Source organism: Prionailurus bengalensis, chromosome A3, assembly GCF_016509475.1.
Source record: "Prionailurus bengalensis isolate Pbe53 chromosome A3, Fcat_Pben_1.1_paternal_pri, whole genome shotgun sequence".
Lineage (NCBI taxonomy): Eukaryota > Metazoa > Chordata > Mammalia > Carnivora > Felidae > Prionailurus > Prionailurus bengalensis.
The window spans coordinates 65,630,322-65,657,428 of record NC_057354.1 but is presented as its reverse complement, the minus strand read 5'-3'; the positions used below and the strand labels follow the sequence as shown (position 1 = coordinate 65,657,428).

Below are 27,107 nucleotides of genomic sequence, written 5' to 3'. Positions count from 1 at the left end.
AACTTACTGGGGAACAAAGATTTTTCAAAAAGGAGACCAAGGGGACACGCGAGTACGGAAGGGTGAGGGCAGGGCATGGGGCGCCTTACCTTTGCACTGCAAACCCTGCCGTAAGAGGCCCCAGAGCAAGGACCCACAGTGGTCGCAGAAGGTGGGGACCTTGTAGTTGTGGATACCAAACTTGTGGGGCATGTTGACGCTGAACCGCTGGGAGCCCACCTGCAGGGACGGCAAAACACAGGGTCACTGCCAAGCTCATTCACAGCCCAGCGTGCTTAGTGCTGGAGCTCCCAGAAGGCATGACCGCTGAAGGGGGCCAGGTCCGAGCGGGGCTCTGGAAGCTTCCCTGACAAACGAGGTGAAGAGAACCTCCCTGGACCTCTGCTCCTGATGCCTGTAACTCATTCTCCACCTCTCGGTTTGACCTTGCGAGGGCAGGCCTGCTCCCCTGTGTGGTCCCTCCAGGACCGCAGGCTTCAAACTCTCACGGTGCACAGCACCCACTTCGTACCTCATGTTTTGGCTGTTGAGGAGATGTCGCCGTGTGCTTTTCAATGCCACTTTGGGCATGGAAGCTGCACCTGGGCAGTCTTTCAGCAGCTTGATGGTGGGCGGATTCCATAAACACCCTGAAAACCCAGCACAGCTGTGGAGACTGTCGGCCATCCATTGGGACAATCACTGTGGTACGGAATGCTAATGTAGAGTCGTGACCACTGCGGGCACTAAGCTACCAGTGCTGGCCACAGACCAGGCACTACCATCACAGTGAAGCCTCACCAGCACCTACGGGCTAGATGCCATCATTAGCCTGAGTTTACAGACGGGAAAGTTAAGGCAGCGTGAGATTAAGAAGCATGTCTGGAAGCTGAGGAGTGGCAGAGCCAGGATTTGATGCCCACAAGTGTGAATTCAGAGCCCAGGCCTTTTAACTACTCTGTTGCCACTTACCCATTACTGAAAAGGGGTAAAGACAAAGTGGCAAGATGGATGGGGAAGGACTGGAGGATGAGTTGGGGAACCTGATCTGCAGGCCTGGGTCTGCCACCAACCAGCCGTGAGGTCGGTCTTGGACAAGTTCCGTGACTTCATGGGGCTGCAGATTCCTTACCTGGGCAAATAAGGACAGCACCCCCTATCCCACCTAATGTCACAGGGCTGTGGGATGGACAAGACACACGGAAATGAAGGGTCATCAGTATGGTCCACCATTTTGGGTCTCCTGTGCCCCTCCGTGGAGCCACTCTCCACCTATGTCCCTAGCGAAGCAGCCACATGAACCAGGTCCCCCTCAAAACGGGCAGGAACCAACACCTGAGACCCCATGGACTGGGGAGAAAGTCGCTCTCATTACATTGGGAATCAGGGGGTACAAAGCAGGCCGCAAAGAAGCCGTCCTTGGCTCGCTGCAGACTGGTGAATGAAAGGCCCCCATGGGCGGGACGCATCAAACGGGGGAAAGCCAGACACAGACATGACAAAGGTGTGGATGCAGACTTGAGCACAAACGTGGAGGCGTGCCTGTGCACACGCACACGCACTCAGGGTCACTCGCCTTCACAGCAAGGCACAGAAAGTCTGATTCTTCCAGTGGGCCAGAATTTTACTGACCCCAGCTAGAGATGCATGGGCTATCAATTAGAGTCTTGCCCCAGTACAAGATCCCCTGATTTACTGAAAACAATTGCGCCCACCCCTCCTTAGATGCATAGCTTAGGTGTATGTATTAGTGAATATAGTCACCCCACCTCTATGTGTGCCTGCCCACCCCGAAGGATGTACGTCATTGTACCCACCCTCTTCCTGCAAATGCTGAAGATGTGGTGGACCTACGTGGAGAACAGGGTCGTGGGTCCCAGGACGAGCCTCATAGGGATATGGGTGACAGACAAAGGTGAAGAGATGGGGAAGTATCCAGGAACTAGGAAGTTCAGGGTGGGGAGAGCTGTGTGACTCTCAGCTGGGCTCCCTAAGGACCTGAAGGTGTCGGAGAATGGTGGGAGGTGGGTGGGGCACGTGCAAGAGCCACAGAATCAGAGGCTGCGAAATGGGCACGAGAGCGCACGCATCAGGACCCAGCTGTGCACACACCACTCTACCAAGGAAGACCAGAAACGGGCGAGCGAAACCAACCCGGGGCTCATGGGGAAGAAGAAAAGAGCAGAAAGACAAAACTGGAAGGTTAAAAAGTGAAGGAGGGAAGGTAACACGAAGGAGAGCCTTCCTTGGTCACCACGCTCAGAAGTGCGGGGAGAGGGGTGTCAGGAGTGCTAACCCCCAGATGCAAAACAGGGAGAGAACACCAGCTGGGTGCTCATGGTGTCCAAGTTCTAAAGCATCTGATAAGAGGAAGACCCTAGACATTTGGTGTTTAAAGCTACGTGTGTGCACGTGTGTATGCACATGCAGGCAGTTATGGGGGGAAAAGTGAGCTCGAAGGATGCTCCCCAGCAGTGCTATATTGGGCACAGGGCATGTCGGTCGCCCAGGTATGCCGCGGTACACCAGTGCTAAGGGAGACCGGTCCTGGGAGCAGCGGCCCACAGCCCCCGTCCTCAAGCCTTGACAACTTATCTCCCTTGGGAGACCTGCCGAGTGTGGGAACACACCTCACCAGTGACTTCAATTCACTGCCAATATGCCAGGAAAGACAGAAGAACTCGGTCACAGACTAAGCTGCTGTGGGTATTTCAAATCTCAACCCTCTAACCCTCATGGCGAGGGCTCATGTGCGACTTTTTCTCTCCAAGGAGACACGAAAAAGCTGGAGAAATATCCAGGGGCTCTCAGCGGGTGAAACCTGTGAGATCCTGGAGGGCAGGAGTTGTGTGTTCCTCCTGGTTCTGAGGGACATGTACAGTAGCTGGTATACAGGCAGTGCTCAGTGGACTGTCCAGAGGAAGGAACAGAAATGGACAGCGAGCCAGCCATGTATCTCTCATTTACTAGAAAAGTAACAAGGGTGACAATCCATTTGGGTTATGATCCTGGTGCCGGAGCCAGGAGGCCCAGGTAGGGACGACCTGCAGTTTCCGCCATGACAGTAAAGCCCCTACAAACAACTTCAGTGCCCTGGGCTGCCTGCCCCTTGGGGACATGGAAGGTTCCACCCTGGGCTGCCTGCCCCTCGGGGACATGGAAGATTTCACCCAAGCTTTGTCCCTTGCTGCTTTCTGGAGACCGTGTGAAAGCAAAGGGAAATGAAAGATAGGAGATGCTTCAGATGCAAGGATGCCATTTGGTTGAATTATTTTTAAGGAGTAGAAGGTCCTATAAGTCATTCCTTTTGGAAGACACATTAAAAATCCACTTGATTATGGGGCGCCTGGGTGGCTCAGTCGGTTGGGCGGCCGACTTTGGCTCAGGTCACGATCTCGCGGTCTGTGAGTTCAAGCCCCGTGTCGGGCTCTGGGCTGATGGCTCGGAGCCTGGAGCCTGCTTCCGATTCTGTGTCTCCCTCTCTCTCTGCCCCTCCCCTGTTCATGCTCTGTCTCTCTCTGTCTCAAAAATAAAAAAATAAATAAATAAATAAATAAATAAATAAATAAATAAAGTTAAAAAAAATTAAAAAAAATCCACTTGATTATGAAGCCACCTAGGGTCTCTCTGACCCCCAATTCTAATGTCCTATGATTATAACTGTATTTATTTCACCAAGAATTAAAAGCATGCCTTTGAAATCAACTGTTGTGAACATAGATAACATCCAAACTCTCAGTCACGCTCTTCTCCCACTTGCTTAGTTAGGAGGACTCTACCTTCACTGTTGAATCACCTTGCTTCCTTACCCCTAGGGACCTTCCCTAATAACCAATCAATACTAGTTGGTAAGGATAAGAGACAATGAAGTCTGGCGGTCAAGGGCTCAGACTCTTCTAGAACAGACCATCTGGGTTTGAATGGGGCTCTTTCACATAGCAGCTGTGTGATCTGGGGCAAATTAATTTGACCCCTCTGTGCTTCTACTCTCTTTGTTGCAAAATGAAGATGGTAAGTGCATTGATCTCATTAAAACTGTTATGAGATTAAATAATATTCGATGAAGTACTGAAATCGGGACATGGGAAGTACCCAGTGAACGTTGGCTTTTATTATTACTGTGGCTATTTCCACCTCCTTAGTGTTTCTTGGGTCTGCTGCTTCTACTCCGTTCCCCCATCACCTCATAAAGAAAGGTTCTTGCTTGTGCATTGTCTCACACTGTTTATAAACAGTGTGGAGCTACTGACATGTCAGCTAGCTACTTTTCCGTTCCAATGAGATAATGACATAAACCAATTCACATTTTCCTCACAGGCTTTAGCTCTGGGGTCACACGGCTCTTGGCACAACATCCAGAGACGCGAACCTGACTCTGAGCCACGCTCATTCTGCAGAGTGTGCCTCACGCTGGAAGGCTGTAGACAACTGCTTTAATTTTGATCAAACACAATGAAGAAAGCAAGGAGAGCTCAGAGAGATAAGGATTTTCTTAGGGAGCCTGGAGGAGGCAGGGGAGGGTGGGAGTGGCAGAAAAGAAAGCCCAGAATTTCAATGTTAGAAATATTTACCTCGTCGGGAGTTTCCTGTTTCTTTAATCCCGCACACTTCGTAATTATGAGCTCATGGCATCGCTTGTGGACCACGCAAGTGCAAACTGCAAACAGCAAAAAACGGAAGGCTGAGCGACAAGTGGGGGGTAGGGAGGTGCCCAACCCAAGATTCAGCTCTGAGCAGAGGGCTGAGGGGAGCCACGCCCCTTCTGTCACCAAGTCTTAAAGTAATATCCTGGCTGAAGCCCTTCGTGCGTCATTTCAAAGCACTTTGCCATCAGAGCCATTAGGGTTTCCTAAATGCTCTGGAGAAGAATGCACCACTCACACCCAGAGGGCGTCAGCACTTTTCTCTAGTTCCAGAAGTACCGATCAATTTCCCTGCTTCTTTACTCCAAGGTCAGGGAACAGTTTCCCTTCCGTGAAGCAGGTCTATTAAAGGTACTGCAGCAGCCTTGTGGTCCACTCTGGAACGTCAATGTTGGCAGGTGCGATAGCAAACACTGCAGCAGGGGAATGGATGTCTTGTAGCACAGGAGTTCCTAAGCTTTTTGATCTGACTGTGCCCCTACGTGCCGAACATTTTTGTTTAATTTCATAGCGGCCTGTAGCTGTGTCATCAGTGTCATGGGGCAGTGTGCTGGAAGAGGTAAGCAACTGTTTGTACACGTGATACCCTAAGGACATGGGAAGGTCCAAAAGAACCTATCCAGTTCCCCAGGGGTGAGACCCAACTTAACCAGTGGCTGACATGACCACAAGCGCATATCCACCCTCCAGTCCTGGACAACCTGACCTAGCATTTTTGCCAAAGAACCAGAAATAAACAATCTGCAGTAACTTCAAGTGAGTCTTAAATGCTTAAGAGCTAAAGATTCCACAGTAGAGACTAAAAAAAGAGAATCAGCAAGGGCCATTGGGTGATAGGAGTGAAACGAGGTGAGGGAACTTCTCCAGGGAGCGAGAGAAGGAGGGAGCAGACAGGAGACACAGAGCCCGGCTCCTTGTAGAGTGGGGCCTCCAAAGGGCCTTCGACTATTGTGTCTCACCAGGAAAGATGCTAAGACCCCTAGGACACCTGGAGACGGGTGGCACCCCCAGGTACTCTGCTCTCATATGCGAATGCAGGAGCCAGGGCCAGGCGGGGACAAAGAAAAGCAGGGTCTTGCTTCTCAGAGAGGGACCATAAGCAGGCAAACAGTATGGAGCCTTCAAATGTTGTCAAACCCAGCACACGCTTCCCGTGTCACTGATCCCGATAGGCCTGTGGGCCCCCAAGGATTTAGTTCATACAATGTCTCTTACCTTGACACTGGTATCCCTGCTTTCCTATGACACCCCTGAAAAGAAGAATACAACCTTTTAATAAAATTTAGCAGGTCAAAAAACATACAAAGCCACCCCATTCTGGCCACCACCCACAATGCACTGAGTACACGGGAAGACCAGCTAGTGGTTTCACGCCCACTTGCAGGGTGCTTTAAAATCGGCATCAGGGGGCGCCTGGGTGGCGCAGTCGGTTAAGCATCCGACTTCAGCCAGGTCACGATCTCGCGGTCCGTGGGTTCGAGCCCCGCATCAGGCTCTGGGCTGATGGCTCAGAGCCTGGAGCCTGTTTCCGATTCTGTGTCTCCCTCTCTCTCTGCCCCTCCCCCGTTCATGCTCTGTCTCTCTCTGTCCCAAAAATAAATAAAAGTTGAAAAAAAAATTAAAAAAAAAATAAATAAAATCGGCATCAGAGGGTAGACCCAGTGCTTGGGATGAATATAGAGTTTAGTCGGTATCAGGTCTTGGCTCCCTAGACAAACAGCCATTCCAGTGGGGCCATTAGTGTTCTGGAAAGCCACAAAGACTCTGTCTGCTCAAGGCAGGCCTTGATTAGTCAAATGTGCTGTTCCTTGTGGGTAATCATGTAGGCAGGCTGCAGCTTATAGATACATTTCCTGAGCATTCCAGAAGCAGTCAAGAGTTCCAGGTCAGTCTGTGGCCAGGACTAGGGGTTCAGTGTACTGTGTGGTGAAGGCCAATGTTAGAGGTTCCCTCCATGGCAGGCGTAGGGTTCCCTGGAGCAGGGTTTGGGTCAGCATGGATGGACAAGATGGACCATCTGGACCAATGGACACAGAACAATCCAACCAACCTGGCCTGGGCCCTGTCCTCAGTGAACCACCACCAAATGGCCAGGGGGCAATCTGCAATTCCCAGCCCAGCAAGAGCAGCCAGACGCCACTTGGGGGCAGTGCCTCAGGAAGCCTAGAACCCCATGGAGCTCACCATGGGCTCAGAGGAGAGCTGAATCCATAAATCTCAGCACTCACAGCCTACTCCCTCCAAACACACAACTTATGACCGAAATACAGAAAATGGAGGTCAGAGGGCAGAAGCAGCCTTGGGGGTGAAATGTGTCTGTGGGTGGGAGTGGGGTGTTATTTCTGCTTCCATCGAGTCAAGTTTGCTCTGATCTGCACCACCTCAGATGCCCATGCCAACCTCGGTGGCTAGTCCTGGAAAACCACAAGGACAAGACAAGCCACTCCTGGACATCTTGGGAATCAGGGGGGTCCTCAGAGTCCAATTCAAACATCCCCTGGCATGATCCATGCTGCAGACTGGCCTCACTCTTTCTCCGCCACACAGGATCCAAGTGTACTGGCAAACTTCAAGAGCTCAGAGAGGATGCCAGAAAAGCTGGTGGGATGTCAGAAAAAGCTTTCAGTCGGGCCTCTGACACTTCACACCTGGGGGACGCCAGACTAGTCTTGTTTTCATTTCTGAGCCTTGGTACTGTTGTTAATGAAATGGGTTTGATAATACAAAGCTCGTAGGACACCGGGAAGATTGAATTAGACATTTTCAGTGCCTAAGAGAAAGGCTGGCACATGGTAGGTATTCCTTAAAATCCCCCCTCCAATACCCAAGTGAGTGCCCCTTATCCTTCTCCACTTCCTCAAAAGGCCTACAACCTGTCTCTGCCTACCAAATCCCAGTCATCATGAAAAAAGAAATGCCACCTCCTCTAGGAAGCCTTCCCTGAGCACTCCAGCCAATGCTGTTCTCTCACTCCTCTGAAATCTGGCCACCCTGGTAGCACCACTGTTAGAACAGTTATTAACAACTGCTTGGAATTACAGGTATTGGCAATCAAGTATTTTTTAAGCTTTATAATGGAAAAACTCAGATGTATACAAAAATAAAGAGATAAATGTAACAGGCCTATCACCCACCTCCAACAATGATCAACACGTGGCCAGTGTTATGTCCTTTACCCCAAGCCCCTGTCCTCTCCTTCCAGATCATTTTTAAACAAATCCCAGACACCATATGATTTGTAAATAATTAAGCTTGTGTCTCTAAAAGAGAAGGATTCTTAAAAAAAAAAAATACATCACAATATACCATTACTAGTTATAAACTTTTAACTCCTTAAACGTGATATGTGATATGATTCTAAGTATTAAGTCACCAGGAACCATGGTTTGTTCTTCCCATTTATCCCCCCTTCCCAAGCACCAAACATTCATTTAGCCTTCCAGAAAGGTCTCCTCCAATCAAATAGAGGACATAAAGCACATCAGCGCTTTAAAAATAAAGTTTCTATTCTCCAACACCGCTTCCCCGACTCCTTGCCTCAGAGAAGGCATAGCTAGAGGTTCCCGGGAGAGAGGGCCTTACCAGATAAAATCTCTGCAGTGAGAGCAGTAGGTGGGCTGCCGAAGGTAGGTGGCCATGAACTTGTGGCCGTTGACCTGGTGGACCCTGCGCCTGACGGCCCCCTGCCGCTTCCTGGGCCGCATGCGCTCCCTGAACACTCGCTCTTCATTGTCTTTAGGGGCTGGGGAAGGACAAGAGCAGAGAAGAAAACACAATCTGGGTTAGCACACCTCACAAGAGACCGCCCACCCCACTCTCGGTGCCTGGAGTGGGAGAGTCGTGGGGGCAGCATTCACCAGCTGAGGGGCTCCGGGGTCTGAGCCTGACTGCCCAGCCCCAGCAAGGGAGCACCACTCAGGGCAGGAAGGCCCAAAGTGTGCCTTTCCCTGCACCAGTGGCGCCCTCCAAATCCATCCCAATCCCAGTCCTGCCCTGGTCCTGTGGCTGCTCCATCCCCCGGCTACAAGGGTGTGGGAACCCAAAGGCTCAAGGTGCACACTTTATTGCAGCTTCTTGCAGTGTGACCTTAGACAGCGGCGTTTCCCTGCCTGGAGCCTCTGAAGGCCTGGCCCTCTGTAAATGGGAATAACAGTGCTGAAAACACAGGGTGCTGTGGAGTCGGTGGTGTGAGCCCTCTGCACCCAGCTGTCTGGCCCAGAGAAGCAGCCACCAAATCTGACTTTTCTTCCTTCCCCTCTTCCAGCCTAGGACAACCAGGAGCCTTTTCCCGAAGGTCAAAAGGAAAGGGAAATATAACACTGTAAGAGCGGTTTTCCAGAAGGCTCAAGACCCACCACCGTGGACTTGAAGACCTCACTGGAGACAAAAGGACTGTCCCCATTTCTTCCTTCCTTCCACAGGAGAGGTTGCTGCAAACCTAAGTAAGTCCTGCAAGGGGGCTAATAAATGACAACAACAACAATAGTGATTGTTATGGACTGAATGCTTATGTCTCCCCACTGCCCAACTCACATGCTGATGCTCTACCCTCCAATGAGATGCGGTCATGATGGTGGGATTCCCAGAATGGGGTTAGTGCCCTTAGAAGAGGAAGAGACGTGAGCTCTCTATTTTATGAAGACACGGCAAGAAGGTGGGTGTCTACAAGGCGGGAAGAGGGCCCTCACCTGACCATGCTGGCACCTTGATCTCAGACTCACAGCCTCCAAAACTATGAGAAATACATTTCCACTGTCGAAACCACCCCGTCTATGGCATTTTGTCATGGGAGCCCAGCAGATTAGTACAATGATAATAACGGCTAATGCTCACAGAGGGCTTACTCTGTGGCAGGTGCTCACTGAATCCTTACAACCACCCTTTCTTGAAGGATACTGATAGCATCCCCCCTTCATAGGTGTGCCAACTGAGGAATAGAGAGTTCATGTCTCCTGTTCTCGCAAACACAGCTACCAAGTGGTGGAGCCCAGGTTCTAACCCAGACAGCGGGGAGAAGCCACCGTTCCACTGTCTACACATTGCTTTGGGGGACAGCCCACTTTCCCAACAGCAAAGCCTCAAAGCTCTCATAACACAAGGGCTGAGTTGCCTTTAGCTTCTCCAAGGGTAGGGAAGGTAGGCTCTACTCTCCTGCCTGGTTCCCAGTACTAGTGCAGGCCCTGGAAGGTTGCCTACATGGCACTGAAAAAGCTCCATGCTCCCAAAAGTCCCCCCATGCTCAATATGCCACCGTGGCAGTACCATTACCGGGGAGAAGAAAAACGGCTCCTCCCAGACCCCTTTGAAAATAAGGTTCTTTGCAATGGAGGGCACCTGTGTGAGCCAAACAGCTGCTGACTCCAAGGGCAGCTGTGGGGTCAAGCCAGAGAGGGGAGGGGTGGAGGGACGTAAAACTGGAGGGAAAGGCAAGACAGAAGCACATGCCCAGTGTGGGCTTTTAGAGGGAAGCAGCCTCCAAGCAGACAGGCAGAGCTGCTGATCCCCAGCACAGACCCTGAGACCCCGATGGGGGTCTGCCTGCGGACCCCCCCACTTCCTGGCCCCCAGCCTGCCTGGGTCCCCTTTCTAACTAGTGCTTATTATTTCAAAAAGTCTCTGACACAGAAAGATATGGAATATGGAAAGCCCACCTCCTACCCTGCCACAGCCTAGGGACCAAGACCCAGGTGACCAAATTCTTATGGGGACATCCCAGCTGTTTTATTTTATTTTTTTAATTTACTTTTCCAGTTCTGTTTTAACACAGAGACATGGACACACACACACACACACACACACACACACACACGAAGAAATCTGGCAACTATCACCCAGTTGTGCAATGATAGGTGACTTCCATTTCTGCTTCCTACTTTTCACTGCATTCAGAATATTCTACCATTTTTATAAGGAGGAAAAAAAAAAACATGGTTAATAAAAAAAAAAAAAAAAGAATCTATGCAGCCCTTACTTGCTACAAACCTCATCTACAAAAATCCAGACGCCAATTTCCAGGCCCGGGCAGCTGAGGCCAGAGGATGGAAATTCTCTGCAAAAGGCAACCTCTAACTGCCTTCACCGGATTCCCCATGGGACACGTTGAAATAGTAAGTTGGCCTCCTATTGCATTTAAGGTGCAATTTGATTTGCAAATCCCTCAAGCTTACTAATCATTTTGACCCTGGAACGTTGTGTTTTCAGTGAAACTCATGATGAGTCCAATCTAGTTTCCTCAAGGGAGTCCTGCTGGAACGGGGGTTACAGGTATCCCTGAGGGTCTCATTTCTCAACTTTTTACAGAAATGACCAGGGACCAAATCAAACTTCTAGACTCTGTTTCCAACGATTTGATACGTTAACACAGCATCCCATTAATTTAACCCCACCGATTTTTAAAGATCTCTTGGAGGGGTGCACTCACACCTGGAGAGAAGCTGTTTAATGTCTGTGGCGGGTGAGGGGAGGGTCCTGGGGACAGGTTAGACAGACAGCCAAGAATAATTCCCCTTAGTCTGATTGTCAGACTGAACTTTCCCCCAAAGGTTCTGCCACTCCTGCCCCCAGAGCACATCCACACTGCCTCATGAGTTACATTCTGTGTCAAAGATGTGTGAAAACAGAAGGCTATAGGAGGGGAAGAACACAGGTAAACCTCATGCTCCCTTGAGGACCTCCCCACCTGCCATGTACACAGTAGTAGTTGGACAGGCAATAGGAGAAAGGGGACGGGGCCCCTGGTCGGTCAGCACACTCACTCCCACATTCCTCTGGACAGCGAAGCCGAGGGTCCGGCCAGAGCATCTCTGTGCCTGTCACCCACATGCCTGGATCATGAGGGGAGCCGCAGGGCTCCTCGGCCCCACAGAACCTCCCTGCCGGGCCTGGAGTCACCAGCAGAAACCGGTCCCTTGAGCATTTCCTGCTGCTGTCAAAGGTCTCAATTAAAATGCAGTTCCTGTGGGATAATGCACCTGTGGGGTAATGCATCACACACGTGTATATGTGAGTGTGTGGTGTGAGTGTGACAGGATTTATAAATGCATACAGATGTGTATATAAAAATCAGTTAATAGATTAGATATTAAATATATCATGAATAATTTCTATTATTTATAGACATACATAATAATACAGACCAATAAAGTATTACATTTATTTACATCATGAACATAGTATAACCGTATATTATAATTACAATATTAATATTATGATCATGTTTTAATCATAATACTATTAATATAGAGTATATAATAGGATATACACCTATGTAGTTTGGCTAAACCATTTGAAGGTGACAAACACAGTGACACCTTATCCCTAAATACTTTAGCCTTCATCTCCTGAGAACAAAGCCATTCTCCTACATAACCACAGTATTAGAGTCAGGAAATTGAACATTGCTGTAACATTATCTAACATATAGTTCATTTTCAAATCTCTCCAATTGTCCTCCCCCAAAATACCTCTTATAATTGTTGGGGCTTTAAATTTTTTCAGAAGCTACTTAGAGCTCGTGCCTTGCATTTAGTTGCTGTGTCTCGTTAGCCTTCTTAATCTAGAACAGCTTTGTTTTCTTTTTATGACACATTTGTGTCGTCTTATGGAATGTTCCACAATCTGGATTTGTCTCTTTCCTCCTGATTAGCTTCAAGTTAAATGGCAAGTATACCACAGAGGTCTATGTATCAACACATCCAAATATATCCATTAAGATCCCTAGAGACAACTGTGTAAATGACATGAGCATAAAATTTATGGGGGAGATACAAAATATTCACTCTTCCTAGGAATTTTTAAAATGCAAAGCAGACAGTCTTGACATACCGCTGACTTACCATATAATACCTAATAAAGAAACAAATTTGCTTTAAAATGGTATTATCCACAGTATACCTACACAATGTGACATAACATTTCCAAAAGTGATATTATAATAATAGCAAATACCACAAAGAGACTCACATCTTTTCATTTGAGTTCCTTAGCTATTAACTCTAAGTCAATAATTAAACTAAAAGCTATGTAATTTACAGATGTTCCCCATCGCATATCTAATTTGGCCAACAAACAGATAACTTGATTGTCTAACATTAAGAGAATGGTCTAGGGGTGCCTGGGTGGCTCAGTCAGTTAAGTGTCATACTTGAGCTCAGGTCATGATCTCACAGCTCATGGGTTCGAGTCTTGCATCTGGCTCTGTGCTGACAGCTCAGAGCCTGGAGCCTGCTTTGGATACTGTGTCTCCCTCCCTCTCTCTCTCTCTGTCCCTCCCCTACTTGTGCTCTCTCTCCCAAAAATAAATACATAAACATTTTTTTAAAAAGAGAGAGAATGGTCTAATGAATTATATTACATCTATAGCAATTTAAAAACGGTAAGTGGAGACTATGTAGGAACATGGGGAAATGTGATAGAATACTGTAAACAGAATTCACAAGAGCACAAACCTATGGAAAACACATCTGCAGGTTGAAGGTAACAAAAGTGAGAGTCCCTATGCTCTACTAAGATTATGGGTTTATGTATTGTACATAGTGTTTGAAAACAATGTTCTCTAATGTCCCTTAATGACTTTTAAAAGCAGTTCTCTGTGCCTAAGGGTCCTTTGTGCTGCGTAAGCGGGATGCTGCCTGGCATGAACGAGGAGACAGGCTGCCGTGCAAAGGGGGACAGGACAGATTTCATCAGCTTCACAGCCGCCCGTGCTTCTAAACTGAGCAAAGAGTCACCCTGACCTGCCTCCCGACGCCCGCTCCGAAGGATGCTCACTGCTGTCACTGGATGCACCCAACTACGCCCACCTGGTGGGACCCTTCGTTTGCAGCAGCCCCAGAGGCAAAATCAGGCTAGTTTTCCTCCCAGAACCCCCATCTGGCCCTTTCCAGATCCTTTGTTTTATGGGTGCATCTGCCGCACAGCAGAAGGGGAGACCGTAAGTCACGGAGAGACCAACAAAAAGCTGGATCACTTCTGCCAAACTTTCTGTGGAAACGCAGATTTGGTCGGTCAGGTATAATGACAAGAGTTCACAGAGGCATCAAGCGAAGCAGCGAATCCTCTGGAGCAACCCTGAGATCCTCTGTAACCTCAGCCTCCAGCAACATTCCTGGCAGGTTTCCCGCATGGTTCGATTAGTCTATCAACTTCAGGCTCTTAGGAGCTTTACACGATGAGCATCCTATGGCCTCCATGCTCAGAAGAATCTAGGACAGCCTGCAGGCAGGTGACAGAGCAGCAAAAAGAGCCGACGCGTTGCAGTTACGACTCTGTTAGTCTCTCCTCAACTGGCCCCTTTTCCCGGGGCTGAGACCTCCCTGTTGCAACCACAGGGACACTCTTGCACACAGAGAAAAGCAGCTCCTGGCACCAGTCTGATCGTTGAAGATCTCACTGCTCCGCCATGTCCTCCCTCACCCCACCTCACCACCTCTTACACAAAAAGGGAGCTGGCTTGACAGGACTGAACACCATCCCCTACGTGAGGTGACAGACACCCTTCACCTCCACACACCTGGGATATCTTTCAGTTTAAGAATACCGAGCAGGGAATTTCTGACAGGCCCAGACCTATGAACACCTGGATGCCAGTACTTCCTTCCAGGTCACATGTAGCAAGGACAGCCAAACCCAAGGATCGACCCTGCCCAAGACCCTTGACCAGAAGCCTGGACCAGACTGACCAATATGCATGACCAGCAGCCTCTGGGTACCACTGCTGTTCTTCACCAAAGGACAGTCACCTATCCTTATGCTCAGGGGCACACGGGGGTCTTTTCCACAAGCAAGTAGCCGTGGGGTCGTCTTTATTTTTTTCTGACTTCTCTCTTTTGACCTCTTCTGCCAATATGGTTGAACTAGGCATTAGGAGACCAGACAAATGTTGCCTCTGCCCCAAACTTGCTTTATGTTCTAGACCAATTCATTCAATGTCTTTGGGCTTCTGCTTTCTTATCTATCAAGCAGGGGTAATGCAATGGCTCAGCCTAAACCCCAAGCTCATGTGCTTCTCTTTTTCTTCCTGGTGCGAACACAATACCTCCTTACTGCGGGGGTGGGGGGTGAAACAGCCTCACTCCCCACCCTGCGAAACCTGCTCAGTCACCCCCTAATTGCCCCACCCTGCTGGGGCCCAGCTGCCTCCAGATGTTCCACACCTGTCACTGTGAGTAAGAGAGAGTCAGCATTATCTCTCCCCACCCCATCCATTAGGAGCTTTAGAAAAACAACTCCATCTTCAGACTTGGCAAGCTTCCAGGAAGGTTGGGCTGGGCGAGGGACACTGACTCAGTTCTGGGACTCAGTGAGAAATGTAACGGGTTTGGGGAAAGGCTGGGGACCTTCTCAGAAGGCTTTTCTTAGAAGCCAAGCCAAGAATGAATCCAGTCCTCAAAGGCAGGTAATTTCACAATACAAAGAAAACTCAACCATCCTTGTAGTTTTGTTCTAAGTAACTGTCAAACCTGAGAAATGGGAAGCTGAAAAATAACAGCTACAATTTATGGGGCCCCTGCCATGTGCTGAGTACCATTCTAAGCACCTCATATCCATGAAATACTATTCTGTGCCCATGAGGTACTGTTACATACACATGAAGTGCTGTTCCATATTCATGAGGTACTATTACATATCCATGAGGTGCTGTTACATACACATGAGCTACTGTTCCATATTCATGAGGTACTGTTACATATCCATGAGGTGCCATTGCATACACATGAGATATGTAAGCAACTTACATACATCCTCTAATACTAAGGAGTGGTATTATTCTCGACTTACAAAGAAACCAAACCTTCAAGAGACTAAATAACTTATTTGTTGAAGGTCATACAGTTAATAAACAGTAAATGTCAGTTCAGAAATTCCCACCTTGGCCCATCCAGTCACACCTCCCAAGGATGGAGGGATGGCCCGGGGGTCCTACTTGTACCCAACTGTGTGGACAGAAGTCACCTCCTGCTGCTGCCCACCTCCCTGTCCACACGTCCACCTCTGCTCTCGTCTGGAGACGTAGGAAAGGAAGCTTAAAGGGACTGATGAGTTCATGATCCACTCACATGATGGCATTTAATGCAGTGGTTTAAAAAAGGCAGATATGCTTAATCCATCAAGAAACAATAAATAGAAAAAAGAAAACTAAGAAATGTGTGTATAGTCTGTACGTATATAATGAGAAAGAGAAAAGGATAAGCATACTCATACAACATAAGTGAAAAGACACACTGAAAATCTTCGAGGGGAATAAAATAAACCGTTCATCTAAAAACGTTTTCTATGTGGATAATGGATATCAGGCACTGTTCTGGACACAGACTCCACACCACAAAGGATGGCCTGTGGCCACTCTCTCAATTATTGCCCTCGGATATTCTAGATTTGGTCCTTAATACACAGATCTCCACTAACAAAGCAACAAATACAAGGTTATTCCAGACAACGGTGGTTATGGCTTGGGGGGAGTGCCTAATAGAAGCCAGACAGAACCCTTCCCATTCCGTCTCTGAGGGGTTAATTTTCCCTCTCAATAATTTCTCTGGTCTGCCTTTATGGACTTATTGGTGGAAAGATACAAGATAAATGGAAAGAAGACAAAACCACACTTCCCCCAAAACTAGGTACTGAAAATCAAAGAAGCAGTGACTTTTCTTTTTTATTTGCCATGAGGAAAATAGGTTATAATATTTTCAAGTGGAATTAATGCTTCATGAGCATGAGTTTTAAGTATTAAGTAAATATTTATGTGATGCCAGAGAATATGTTCTACATGCTGTACTCACACAATAAAGAAAATTTCTGTTCAAAACAGGAAAGAGGAAACAATTAACTCCCAGGGAGAGATTACTCCATGCTATCTATATCTTCCCAGAGAGTCACACAAGGAGAATCGGAGATATCTGAGGGCGGAGGCTTGCTGTTGTCTACATGTTTTATTCGGTGTGGAATCTAATCAGAAGAGCACTGGGGGCATTTCAAGATTAGCATCTCAAATGTAATAGAAACTATTTCTTCTTTCTCTGCTTTCTGAATGATCTGTCCTGTGTTTATTGCAGAGTCTGAGCTCTGTCCACATAGTAAAATAAAACTTAAGCTGGTTTGTGCTTTGTAGGGAGAAAATGTGAAAGAATCAGACGCTGATAGGTTAGGGAGAGAGCAGAGTATAAGGTGAGGTGGAGGGGCACCTGGGTGGCTCAGTTGATTGAGTGTCCGACTTTGGCTCAGGTCATGACCTCACGGTTCATGACTTCGAGCCCCATGTCAGGCTCTACGTGGACAGCTCAGAGCCTGGAGCCTGCTTCGGATTCTGTGTCTCCCTCTCTCTCTGTCCCTCCTCTGATCGTGCTCTGTCTCTCTCTGCCTCTCAAAAAATAAAGAAACGTAAGAAAAAAAAAATTCAAAGTGAGGTGGAAAACATGCTGATGGCCAGACAGTGGGATGATGATCACTGAGGGAGAATGGGGAGGGTGACCCCCACCCAATCCCACCACCCATGTTCTGATGCAAAGCACACACATGAACACAGAGAACCATTGGACAGCAGCAATGTCACTTAAGCATGGAATGTGCTCCCCTCCTGCTCTTCTGTATTCATTCATTCACTCACTCATTCATTCCCTCTCTCCCTCCTCCATCCATTCAAAATTACATACTAGAGTTACACTGGAACTTCACTGCATGCCTCTGGAACCCAGGAGAAGTCACTACTTGCCAGGAGGAAACCACAGAGCAAAACCCTCCAGGCAGACCTGCTAAAAACTCCAAGAACTTTCCCAGCCCGGGAAATCAGCCAAGTGGGGCACCAGCCAAGGGTGGGGCGAGAGGCCCCGCGGGTGCCAGTGACAGTCCTGTGATTCAGATCGCAGGAAATAGAGCTGCTGCGCATTCCTGGGCACCTGAGCCCTAACGGAGCTTATGTCCATGAGGTTCCGTACTGTCCACTGTTCATGTTTCTAAAATACTGTATTGAAAAAGGCCTGTGGGAGAATAGTGGCAGAAGTCTGTCTCGGCAGGGCGTCCGTCCACTCCCAGGTGCTAACTGGTTATTGTGGAGAGGAGTGTCAGAGAAGGGGTGTCAATGCCAAGTGAAGGCTGGCTCCCACCTGCCTTCAAATATATAATAAGCCTTCTAATGCCACAGTCACCCCCACCAAAAATGTTATGGGGTGTTATAAAAAGCCCACACACATCCAGTGTTGTTGATATCAGCCTTTCCGCATCATCTGGTCAGCAGTAGGCAGAGCTCAGAAAGGTTTGAGCACAGTAAACTACCAATCATAATCTCTAGTGCCCCAGGGCCCCTAGCTACCTCATCCTGGGCTCCACCCAGCTTCTCAAAAGTGCCTGTACCATTTTCAAAGACATCAACAATAAACTAACTCTGTCTTCTCCAACCTTCTTTGCTAAGGTAGTTTTGAGTGCTTGCTAATGAAGTTAAAGTTCAAAAGACAGCCCACATCCTGTCCCTGAGTGATCTGGAGTCCCAGGCAGGGGTCCCAGGAAGCTGGCTAGGTGGGTAGGTCTTGTTACACTGGCAGGAGAGGAGTGTTTCAGGGAACTAAAAGATGGAAAGAAGAAAATAAAAGGCAATGTAAGAATGGCAGGACAAAGGAGCTGGAGCAAAAAAATAAAAAGAGGTAAAGATGACTGTGAAGTCACAAAATCCAGGCTGGTAATGGGCTAAATGAAGGCCACCCCTTCCCAGGAAGTTGAGGGCTTTGTCTTAAGTACTCGATCCACCTTCGCCACCCTTTGGTCCTTGCCCACCAAGAAGCGAGCTCACCTTCCTTCCACCCTCCCTCTTGGAAGCCCAGCCCAGTCCAGGCCCCAGGGCATGTCACGCAAGAAGCTTAACACAAGTGAACAAGCCCCATGTCTTTCTACTGAAACAGCTATAAGGGCCCCAGCTCTTGTGGAACTTGGATGTTTTCCCCTGGCTCTGAAACCCTGCTTAAACTTGTGCTTTCAAATTTTATGTTCCATTAAGAGTGTGACCAAAACTCTGCACGTGGAGAGAGGGATGAACAGGTCAAAAGCAATAATGCTTTTGTTATGAACTGAAAGCATCCCATAATCCAACCCATGCTCCTTTAAGTTGCGTGCATGTGCTCTTCTGTGCCAGAGGTCTCTCTCCCACCCTCCCCCCACCCCCTGCTCCGGGTATTCTCCCCAACCAGGGGACACTGCAGTCGAGGAAACCTAATAAATCCCCAGTTACTGCTTCTTAGGGCCTCGGAAACTCCTATCTCCCCCTCAGCTGTCTTTCCTAGTGATATGGGAATGTTGGGAAAAGAACAGTCACTATTGTGAGGGGAAAAAAAAAATGTTTTTCTAATAACTCTGTCAAACAACAGAGCCATTCATTGAAGTTTGGGCCCTGTATCTATAAACTCCCATACAAAGAAAACAAAAACTGCCGAGAGGAAAAGAGGTGTTGGGGGTGGGGGGTGGGGAGATCTTCTTTTGTTCCAGTTTAATGAACATAAGAAAATATTTTGAGGCCACAGATGCTGAAGGGTGATCCAGTTAGCTTAGGCCTTGGTGCTAATGAAATCCAAGTGAGGATCAAATTCTCCAAGTAAGTGAGTTATCTTTGTCCACAGGCAAATGTTTTTGGCCACAGGCTCTGCCTTGAATCTCAGTAACTTCTTGCCCGTATATATTCTTGGTCACCAGAGCCCCGGGAAAGAAGTGGTTATGGCTCAATATTATCCAACCTCTGTTCTAAAAACATAACTCCCATCCTACACCCTACTACCTCTGGGCAGCCCAAAAGTTACGTCTTTGCTTATAGAAGGTGGTACTTTCCTAATCCAGAAATCTGGGTCACGCATACAGTGCAGCAACCTCCCTGAATTTTCATTAGGGCTTGGCTTAGCAGTAACTGAGACTATGCAGCAAGGGTTAAGCTGAGGTTAAGGTCTATCACATATTTAAGAGTCAAGAACCACTGGTGATGGATTAGCATTGCCCCTGGCCAAAGCACATCTCTGCCACATCTCTGAAGTGCGAGTGAGTCTGGTTATCCCTTACTAGGTCATGAGATGCCTAAGAGGAGAGAATTGAAATGCATCTAGAAGAAAGTGGTAAAAAGGAATTTTAGTTTCTGGCAGAAATAAGAAAGGGTTGAATGAGAGGTATCGTAGCCAATCTCCAAGATGACCCCTAGTGATCCCTGCCTCCCGATACTCACACCTTTGTGTAGCCCCCTCCTACAATGAATAGAAGCAACCTGCTGACTTATATAACCAAAAAGATTTTGTAGACTATGACTTCTGAGGCTAGGTCATAAAAGACATTGCAGGTTCCACCTTGTTCTCCCTTGGGTCACTCGCTCTGGGGAAAGCCGGCTGCCATGTCAACAGAACACTCAAGAAACCCTAGAGCAAGATCCATTTGGTAGGAAACTAAAGCCCCCTGCACACAGTCAACCCTGAATCGTGAACCATGTGTGTCAGCCATGTTGGAAGTGGATCTGGCAGCTGACCAAAGCCCTGGCCAACATCCCATTGCAACCTCCTGAGAGACCGTGGGCCAGAACCATCCAACCTAAAGTTGCTCCTGAATCCCTGGCCCCCAGAAACTGTGTGAGATAACACATGTTAATTCTTGCCTGCTAAATTTAAGCTGCTAAATTTGTGGTAATTTGTTGCATATCAACAGATACCTAATTCAAGAGGTAAAAGATAAGCCAAGCAGAAGAGATATAAGGTCAACATCAGAAGGAATCATTTTTTACTTGTGAGAATTGGTCATTCACTCAATCAGTGTTTACTAAGTGCCTCTTAGATGCTAGGCACTGTGTACTTTGTGTTACACACCTATCCTGCCTATGGAGAGAGAAGGGAGAAGAATAAATACTAACAGGACAGACTATATCAGATTGCTGTCACATGGATCCCAGAGTCTGTGTGAAAGCAAGTTTGGCTGACCTGGCTCTTGAATCTGGGAATTCAGAGATATGTACTGCATAAGCTTTATCCTTTAAGTGTGAGGCTTTAACCCTGTTAAACCCTTAGATCCTCCGGGAGGGCCCTCATGAGTTTAGTTTGTGAATCTCAGATCCTGTTGGGAGAGGTCAAGCTGGGAAGGGAGGAAATTGTGCTGCATGAAAAGGGGGAGGACCTAGAGAGAGTGGTGGCAAGAGACACATTTTGGAAAGTTCATATCCAAGGCTGGTGAGTGCTTGGCGCATCTAAAGCAAAATATGAAATCTATTTTTTTTTAATCTAAAACTCAGGGTGCCTGGGTGGCTCAGTCAATTGAGCGTCTGACTTCAATTCAGATCATGATCTTGTGGCTCGTGAGTTCCAGCCCCATGTCAGGCTCTGTGCTGACAGCTCAGAGCCTGGAGCCTGGAGTCTGCTTCAGATTCTGTGTCTCCCTCTCTCTCTGCCCCTCCCCACCTTGTTTTCTCTCTCTCTCTCAAAAATTAATATATATTTTTTAATTCTAAGAATCATGGTGAGCACTGAGTAATGTATAGGATTGTTGAATCATTCATTATATTGTATACCTGAAACTAATATCACACTGTATGTTAACTATACTTGAATTTAAAAAATAAATTTAAAAATAATAGAACTTATTTACTGCACAATAACTTCTCAAAAGGGTCCTCAGGATTGCCATTATTACCTGCACTCTACAAATGAGGGGTAAGAAAATCTAAGTGACTCACCCAAGGGTGCGTAGTTATTACGTGGTACAGCCTGATTTTGCATCAAGGTCTCTCTGGCTCCAAAGTTCATGGTTTCCCCACCATATCTCACATGTTAAAGAATATGAAATGGGACATTCCCCCAACTCTTCCCCTTTCATCTCATATGGAAACTAGGGAAAACACAAGAAAATTCAAGCATGCTGTTCATATTTCTCTAACAGGTGGCTCATAGATTTTTTTTTTTTAGTGAACTTTCCTTCTTAAATGCTGTAAATGAAAAAACACTACGTGAAAAATTATTAGCAGATTGGAAAGGGAGAGGCCAATTTCTTTCAAGTGAATATGGGGTTTGATGAGAAGTTCTGAACGTTGTTTTGGAAACCAGACCGCCGGCAAACTAACAGAAAATGCAAACTCACAAAGACAACTAACTCACTTTCATATATACACCAGGGAGCATAAGGGAGTGACAGAAAGACCAGAGACCCCACTTTGGGTCTATTTGTACTGATCCAGTTAGGTCATCCAGAATTTTGAAAAGCAGGAGGAGATGTGAGGTATGATGCAGGGACAAATGCAATCACTACATAGGCGACAACCTTCTGGAACAAAAGGTTTGTATTCACTCAAGTCAAGCAAGGAAGCAAGTTTCAGTTCTAAGTGTTCCCCAAATCTGACCCAAGTCATTTAGTGTCCAGCAGGAACACTGGTCATGGAGAAAAAGTCTATTCTTTTCCCCAGGTCGGTCCCCTCCTCAATCCTGAGGCTACAAACATGGAAATTTAATGCTGCTGTTTTGTTTCATTTTAATAAAAATCATCCTCTTTTTCCAAACACAGCAGTCAACAAAGGCTCAGTTCGAATCTATTACTGGAAAATTAAAAGTGAGAGGTTAAAATATCGTGTGTGTTTAAGGTAGAGAACTAACATGAAAATATGACATTGTATCTTTTGCTCTTTTAAACCATTTTCCTGAGGGGAAAAAGCTTGCAGTGTTGAAGATGGCATCCCTCCTGTATTCCGCAGCTGCTCTGGCCTCTCTGGCTGTAGCCTGTACCAGACCATCTGTGGAAAGGCCACCTCTTCCTGCATTTGCCGCCCAACACGGGAAGAACAGGGCGACAATTTTCCTCTTGCAGTCAGGAAGTTTGAGGCTTTTTCATGTTTATTTATTTTTGAGAGAGAGAGAGTGCAAGTTGGAGAGGGGCAGAGAGAGAGGGGAACAGAAGGTCCAAGCTGGCTCCGTGCTGACAGCAGTGAGCCCGATGCAAGGCTCGAACTTACGAGCCGTAAGATCATGATCTGAGCCGAAGCCAGACGCCTGACTGAGCCAACCAGGTACCCCAAGTTTGAAGCTTTTTAAAAGCTTACACAATAGTCCCCCCTTATTTGCAGTCAAGAAAACCCCAGTTGACTTTTGGGTGGGGAGGACCTGGCACTTGACACTCACTAACCAGAAGAACCTTAACCTATCAACCTGATATGCACACCCATTAGATCCCTGACTTGGGTCTATCTGAAGTTAGTGTCTTGCTTGAAAACCTTTCTCGATATCAGAAATGCCCTCTCATTCCTCAAAGGGAACCTCATTTCCTGTTGGAGTGTGATGGCCACAGGAGTTCAGAGAAACATTTTAAGGGCAGGAAGGAAGGGAAAAAAGAATCTCTTTCAGACAGACAAGAGCCACAGTCTCTGGTCCAATCTGAATGAGAACACAGAAGAACCTGATTAAGCCCATTAACATTATTCCACCATTATTTTCTTCTAAATGACCTAAATTCTAAGATCTTCACCTCCTTAAAAAAAACAAAAAAACAAAAAAACAAAAAACAAAAAAAAAAAACTGTGTTTCTCAAACTTCAGCATGCATCCGAATTACTTGGAGGGCTTCCTGAACACACGCTGTTGGATTCCATCCCCAGGGTTTCTAATTCAGCAGGTTTGGGGAGGCCCTGAGGATTTCATTTCTGACCAGCACACAGGTGATGCTAACGCTGCTGGTCTGGGACCACATTTTGAGGACTGTCTAGACCACATTAGGCGCCTTATCTGAATCACTGAAAAGTGCTACACTTACTTATCCAAAAGGGTTAGGGCCCTGCTAAGAATGTAGAAAGACCATCACTCCCACCGCTGCGATAAAAAATAGACAAACAGAACAAGGAAACAGAATAGAGCCCAGACATTAGTCCACACATACATGCTCAACTGACTTTCAACAAAGGTAGTAAGGCAATTCGATGGAGAAACTGTAGTCCTGTTCAACAAACAGGACTGTAACAATTGGATACCGGTATGCAAAAATAAACTCAAGATAGAGGATAGACAGAAATGTAACAACTATTACATATCTGGAGGAAAATAATCTCTGAGACCTTGGGATTAGGTAAATATTAGATACGACACCAAAAGCACAATTCATAAAAGACTGCAAATTTGAACTTCACCAAAATTAGTAGTAGCTGCTGTTCACAAGACATTGTTAAGAGAATAAAAAGGCAAGTCCCCAACCTGAAAAAAATAATTGCAAATTGCACATATGGGAAAGCACTCAGGTCTAGAATATATCAAGAACTCCCAAAACTTGATAGTAAGGAAACATTCCAATAAAAAATGACCTCAGATTTGAAAGACACCACACCAAAAAAGACATACAGATGTCAGCTAGGCCCCTGAAAAGATGGTGAATGTTAGCTTTAGGAAGATAAAAATTAAAACCACACTGAAAACAGTACGTACCAGTTAGAATGACTAACATCAAAATAATAATAATAAAACTTGAAAATATCAAGTGCTAATGATGATGGAAAGTAACTGGAATTTTCATACCCTGTTGGTGGGAAAACAAAATGGTTTCACCACTTCGGGACACAGTTCACAGTTTCTTAGGAAATCAAACTCACACTTCCCACACATGTTCTAGCAATCCCATTTCCAGGTATTTACTCAAGTAAAAAATTATAGTCACACAAAAACCCATATGCAAATATCTCTAGCAACTTTATTGGCAATCCTCAAACACTGCAAACAATCCAAAGTCTCTCAGCTGGGGGACGGATAAACAAATTGGTGAACACCCATACAATGGAATTCTACTCAGCAACGAGGAGGAACAAATCACTGACACAATCAGCAACACGGATGAATGTCAAATGCACTGTGCTAAATGAAAAAAAAAAAAGCTAAATTCAAAAGGCTATATACTGTATGATTGCATCCAAATGCCATCCAAATGACATTCTGGAAAAGACAAAACTGTAGGCACTGAAAAGGGATCAGTGGTTACCCCCTACCCCTTCCCCCGTACCCCACATGTCACACATTTTTAAGGTAGTGCACTGTGAAGGGGAAAGATAATGGGGGGATTTGGAGGGTGATAGAGCTATTCCGTACTTTGATCATGGTAGTGGTTACATAACTGTATCTGTCAAAATTGGCAGAAATGTATGCTAAAAAACAGAGGAGTTCTACTGTCTATAAATATTGCCTTAACATTTTTTAAAAACAGTAATTAGGGAGGAGCTTCCATATCCTCAGCCCTGAGTCAAGAGCCATTAGAGATAGAAAGAGCCAACCTGAGGACAGCTTAGAATGAACATCTACCTAAAGCATTTAAGAAAGCCTGCTGAGAACTTGGGTGAGCTGGAGAGATGGTAAACACTAGAGAGAGCTGGGGTACCTGGCACAAAGCCAGTCCCCTCCACCCTCTAGTTCTACCATGAACCTGAAAGCTTTTGTTCTTCTGCTCCTGCTCTCACCAGCCTACAAAGGTCCATCCAGACAGTCCTCACAGAAGTCATGTTTTTCCTCCCTCCAAGCTTCCTGTAAGTCACTCCTCCTTCCCAAGACATGGATCTTTTCCTATCTCCCAATCTAAAGCTTTCCCATCCTTTCAGGTCTAAATCTTCCACAAAACATTTCTTTATCTGAGCAGACCATTAGGATCTTCTCCTAGCACTTGGAGTCTTTACTATTCAATTTGTTATCCATTCACTAAACATCCATTTATACACCTTCTGAGTGCTTGATGTGGTGCTCGTACTGTTTCCTCAGCTATGGGGCTAGTTGCTTTAGGAAAAGAAGCCCTTAAGATTTCCTGTGTGTCCTCCCCTACCTTGCCTCTAACACACCCACTGCCTAGTTCCAATCATCATTAATTGAATGAAACACTGAACTATTGACAATAGTAAGAAAATTAATGTTGTATTAAACACATTGCAATTCATTTGCTTATAGCTGAAAATACTTGTGAATTTCTTCCTCACTGACAAGGGGATTAAAATGTCTTTTCACAAAATAAAACCCATCCCGGTTCTAAACAATTTAACAATCCCTAAAGGACGCACAATCGTACAGCAAATATATGCATCTTTTGATATGTGATTGTTTCCATGTACTAGATTCCTTTCATGATAGCACATGGGGATGAGGGTCGGGTTGTTTTCCTTTAAAAAAACAAACAAACAATAATCACACAAATTCTACATATTTATCCTCTAGAAGTCCTTGACTAAGCATCTTGAGTTCGTAGGCACCCTCTATGGATATTTCCTATTTTCATGCATGCTTATGTTTAAATTAGACAGGCCAATTTAATTAGTCTTTCAGTCCAGCAGAACAGCGATGCAAGAACATCATGCTGGGTTATTGCCATCCTATTCTGAGTCTCAGGCTACATTTCATTATTTGTTCTTTGGTTATGCTACAGTAAATTATAAATGAAAAGTGCTATATTGATGAGGAATTATTTGATTGCAAGGAAACTGTCATTTCGCTAGAAATTTTCTAACCAGCATTTAAACTCTTCACTCTGTTGAAGTTTTAGTGATAAGGAAACTATCCGTCTGTTTGGCTTGAATACACAGACCCCCTCCAATACTATATCATAGAGATGTGTGTGAATGAGTTTGAGAACTGATTCCCTGCCCAGAATCACTGGGCTGCAATAAGAGGCTGTGTATCCCTGAGGCAAAGCGGAGGTGAGTCTTAAAAAGGCTTGGAAAGTTAAAGAGGACTTGTCCAAACTGATAATTTTGTCACTGGTCAGTTCTTTCTAGGTATAGCTCACAGGTGTGATTTGAGGTATTATCTCCAGGTAGACAAACTAAAATAGATAGGAGAACGTTACTAAATCAGTAAGATTAAAATAAAATCACTTAGAGTCCCTGGAAGCTTGTTAAAGCACAGGTGGCTGGGCCACAAGCCACCCATTCAGGAAGCCTGGGGCGGGGGAATGGGGCTGAACATCTTCATTTTTAAAAAATATAATGTATTTCCAAATTGGCTAACATACAGTGTGTACAGTGTGCTCTTGGTTTTGGGGGTAGATTCTCGTGATTCATCGCTTACATACAACACCCATTGCTCATCTCAACAAGGGCCCTCCTCAATGCCCATCACCCGCTTTCCCCTCTCCCCCACACCCCATCAACCCTAAGACTGTTCTCTGTATTTAAGAGTCTCTTATGGTTTGCCTCCCTCCCTCTCTGTTTGTAACTTTTTTCCCCCTTCCCTTGCCCCATGGTCTTCTGTTTTCTCAAGATCCACATATGAGTGAAAACATATGATATCTGTCTTTCTCTGACTGACTTATTTCACTTTGCATAATACCTTCCAGTTCCATCCACGTTGCTGCAAATGGTAGGATCTCATTCTTTCTCATTGCCAAGTAGTATTCCATTGTATATATAAACCACATCTTCTTTTTCCATCCATCAGTTGATGGACATTTAGGCTCTTTCCATAATTTGGCTATTGTTGAAAGCGCTGCTATATACATTGGGGTACATGTGCCCTTATGAATCAGCACTCCTGTATCCTTTGGATAA

At 46.3% G+C, this 27,107-nt stretch overlaps 1 protein-coding gene across 2 annotated transcripts in view; it reads right to left on the bottom strand.

Annotated features, from left to right (window-relative positions):
* PRKCE (protein kinase C epsilon) overlaps positions 1–27,107 on the bottom strand; it is a 501,273-nt gene that overhangs the window by 178,067 nt on the left and 296,099 nt on the right. For both annotated transcript variants that reach the window (XM_043603304.1, XM_043603305.1), the window contains exons 3-6: positions 8,205–8,364; positions 5,838–5,872; positions 4,551–4,636; positions 90–219 (exon numbers count right to left, since the gene is read on the bottom strand). In XM_043603304.1, the coding sequence (XP_043459239.1) occupies positions 90–219; positions 4,551–4,636; positions 5,838–5,872; positions 8,205–8,364 (411 nt within the window). The remainder of the gene's footprint in view (positions 1–89; positions 220–4,550; positions 4,637–5,837; positions 5,873–8,204; positions 8,365–27,107) is intronic.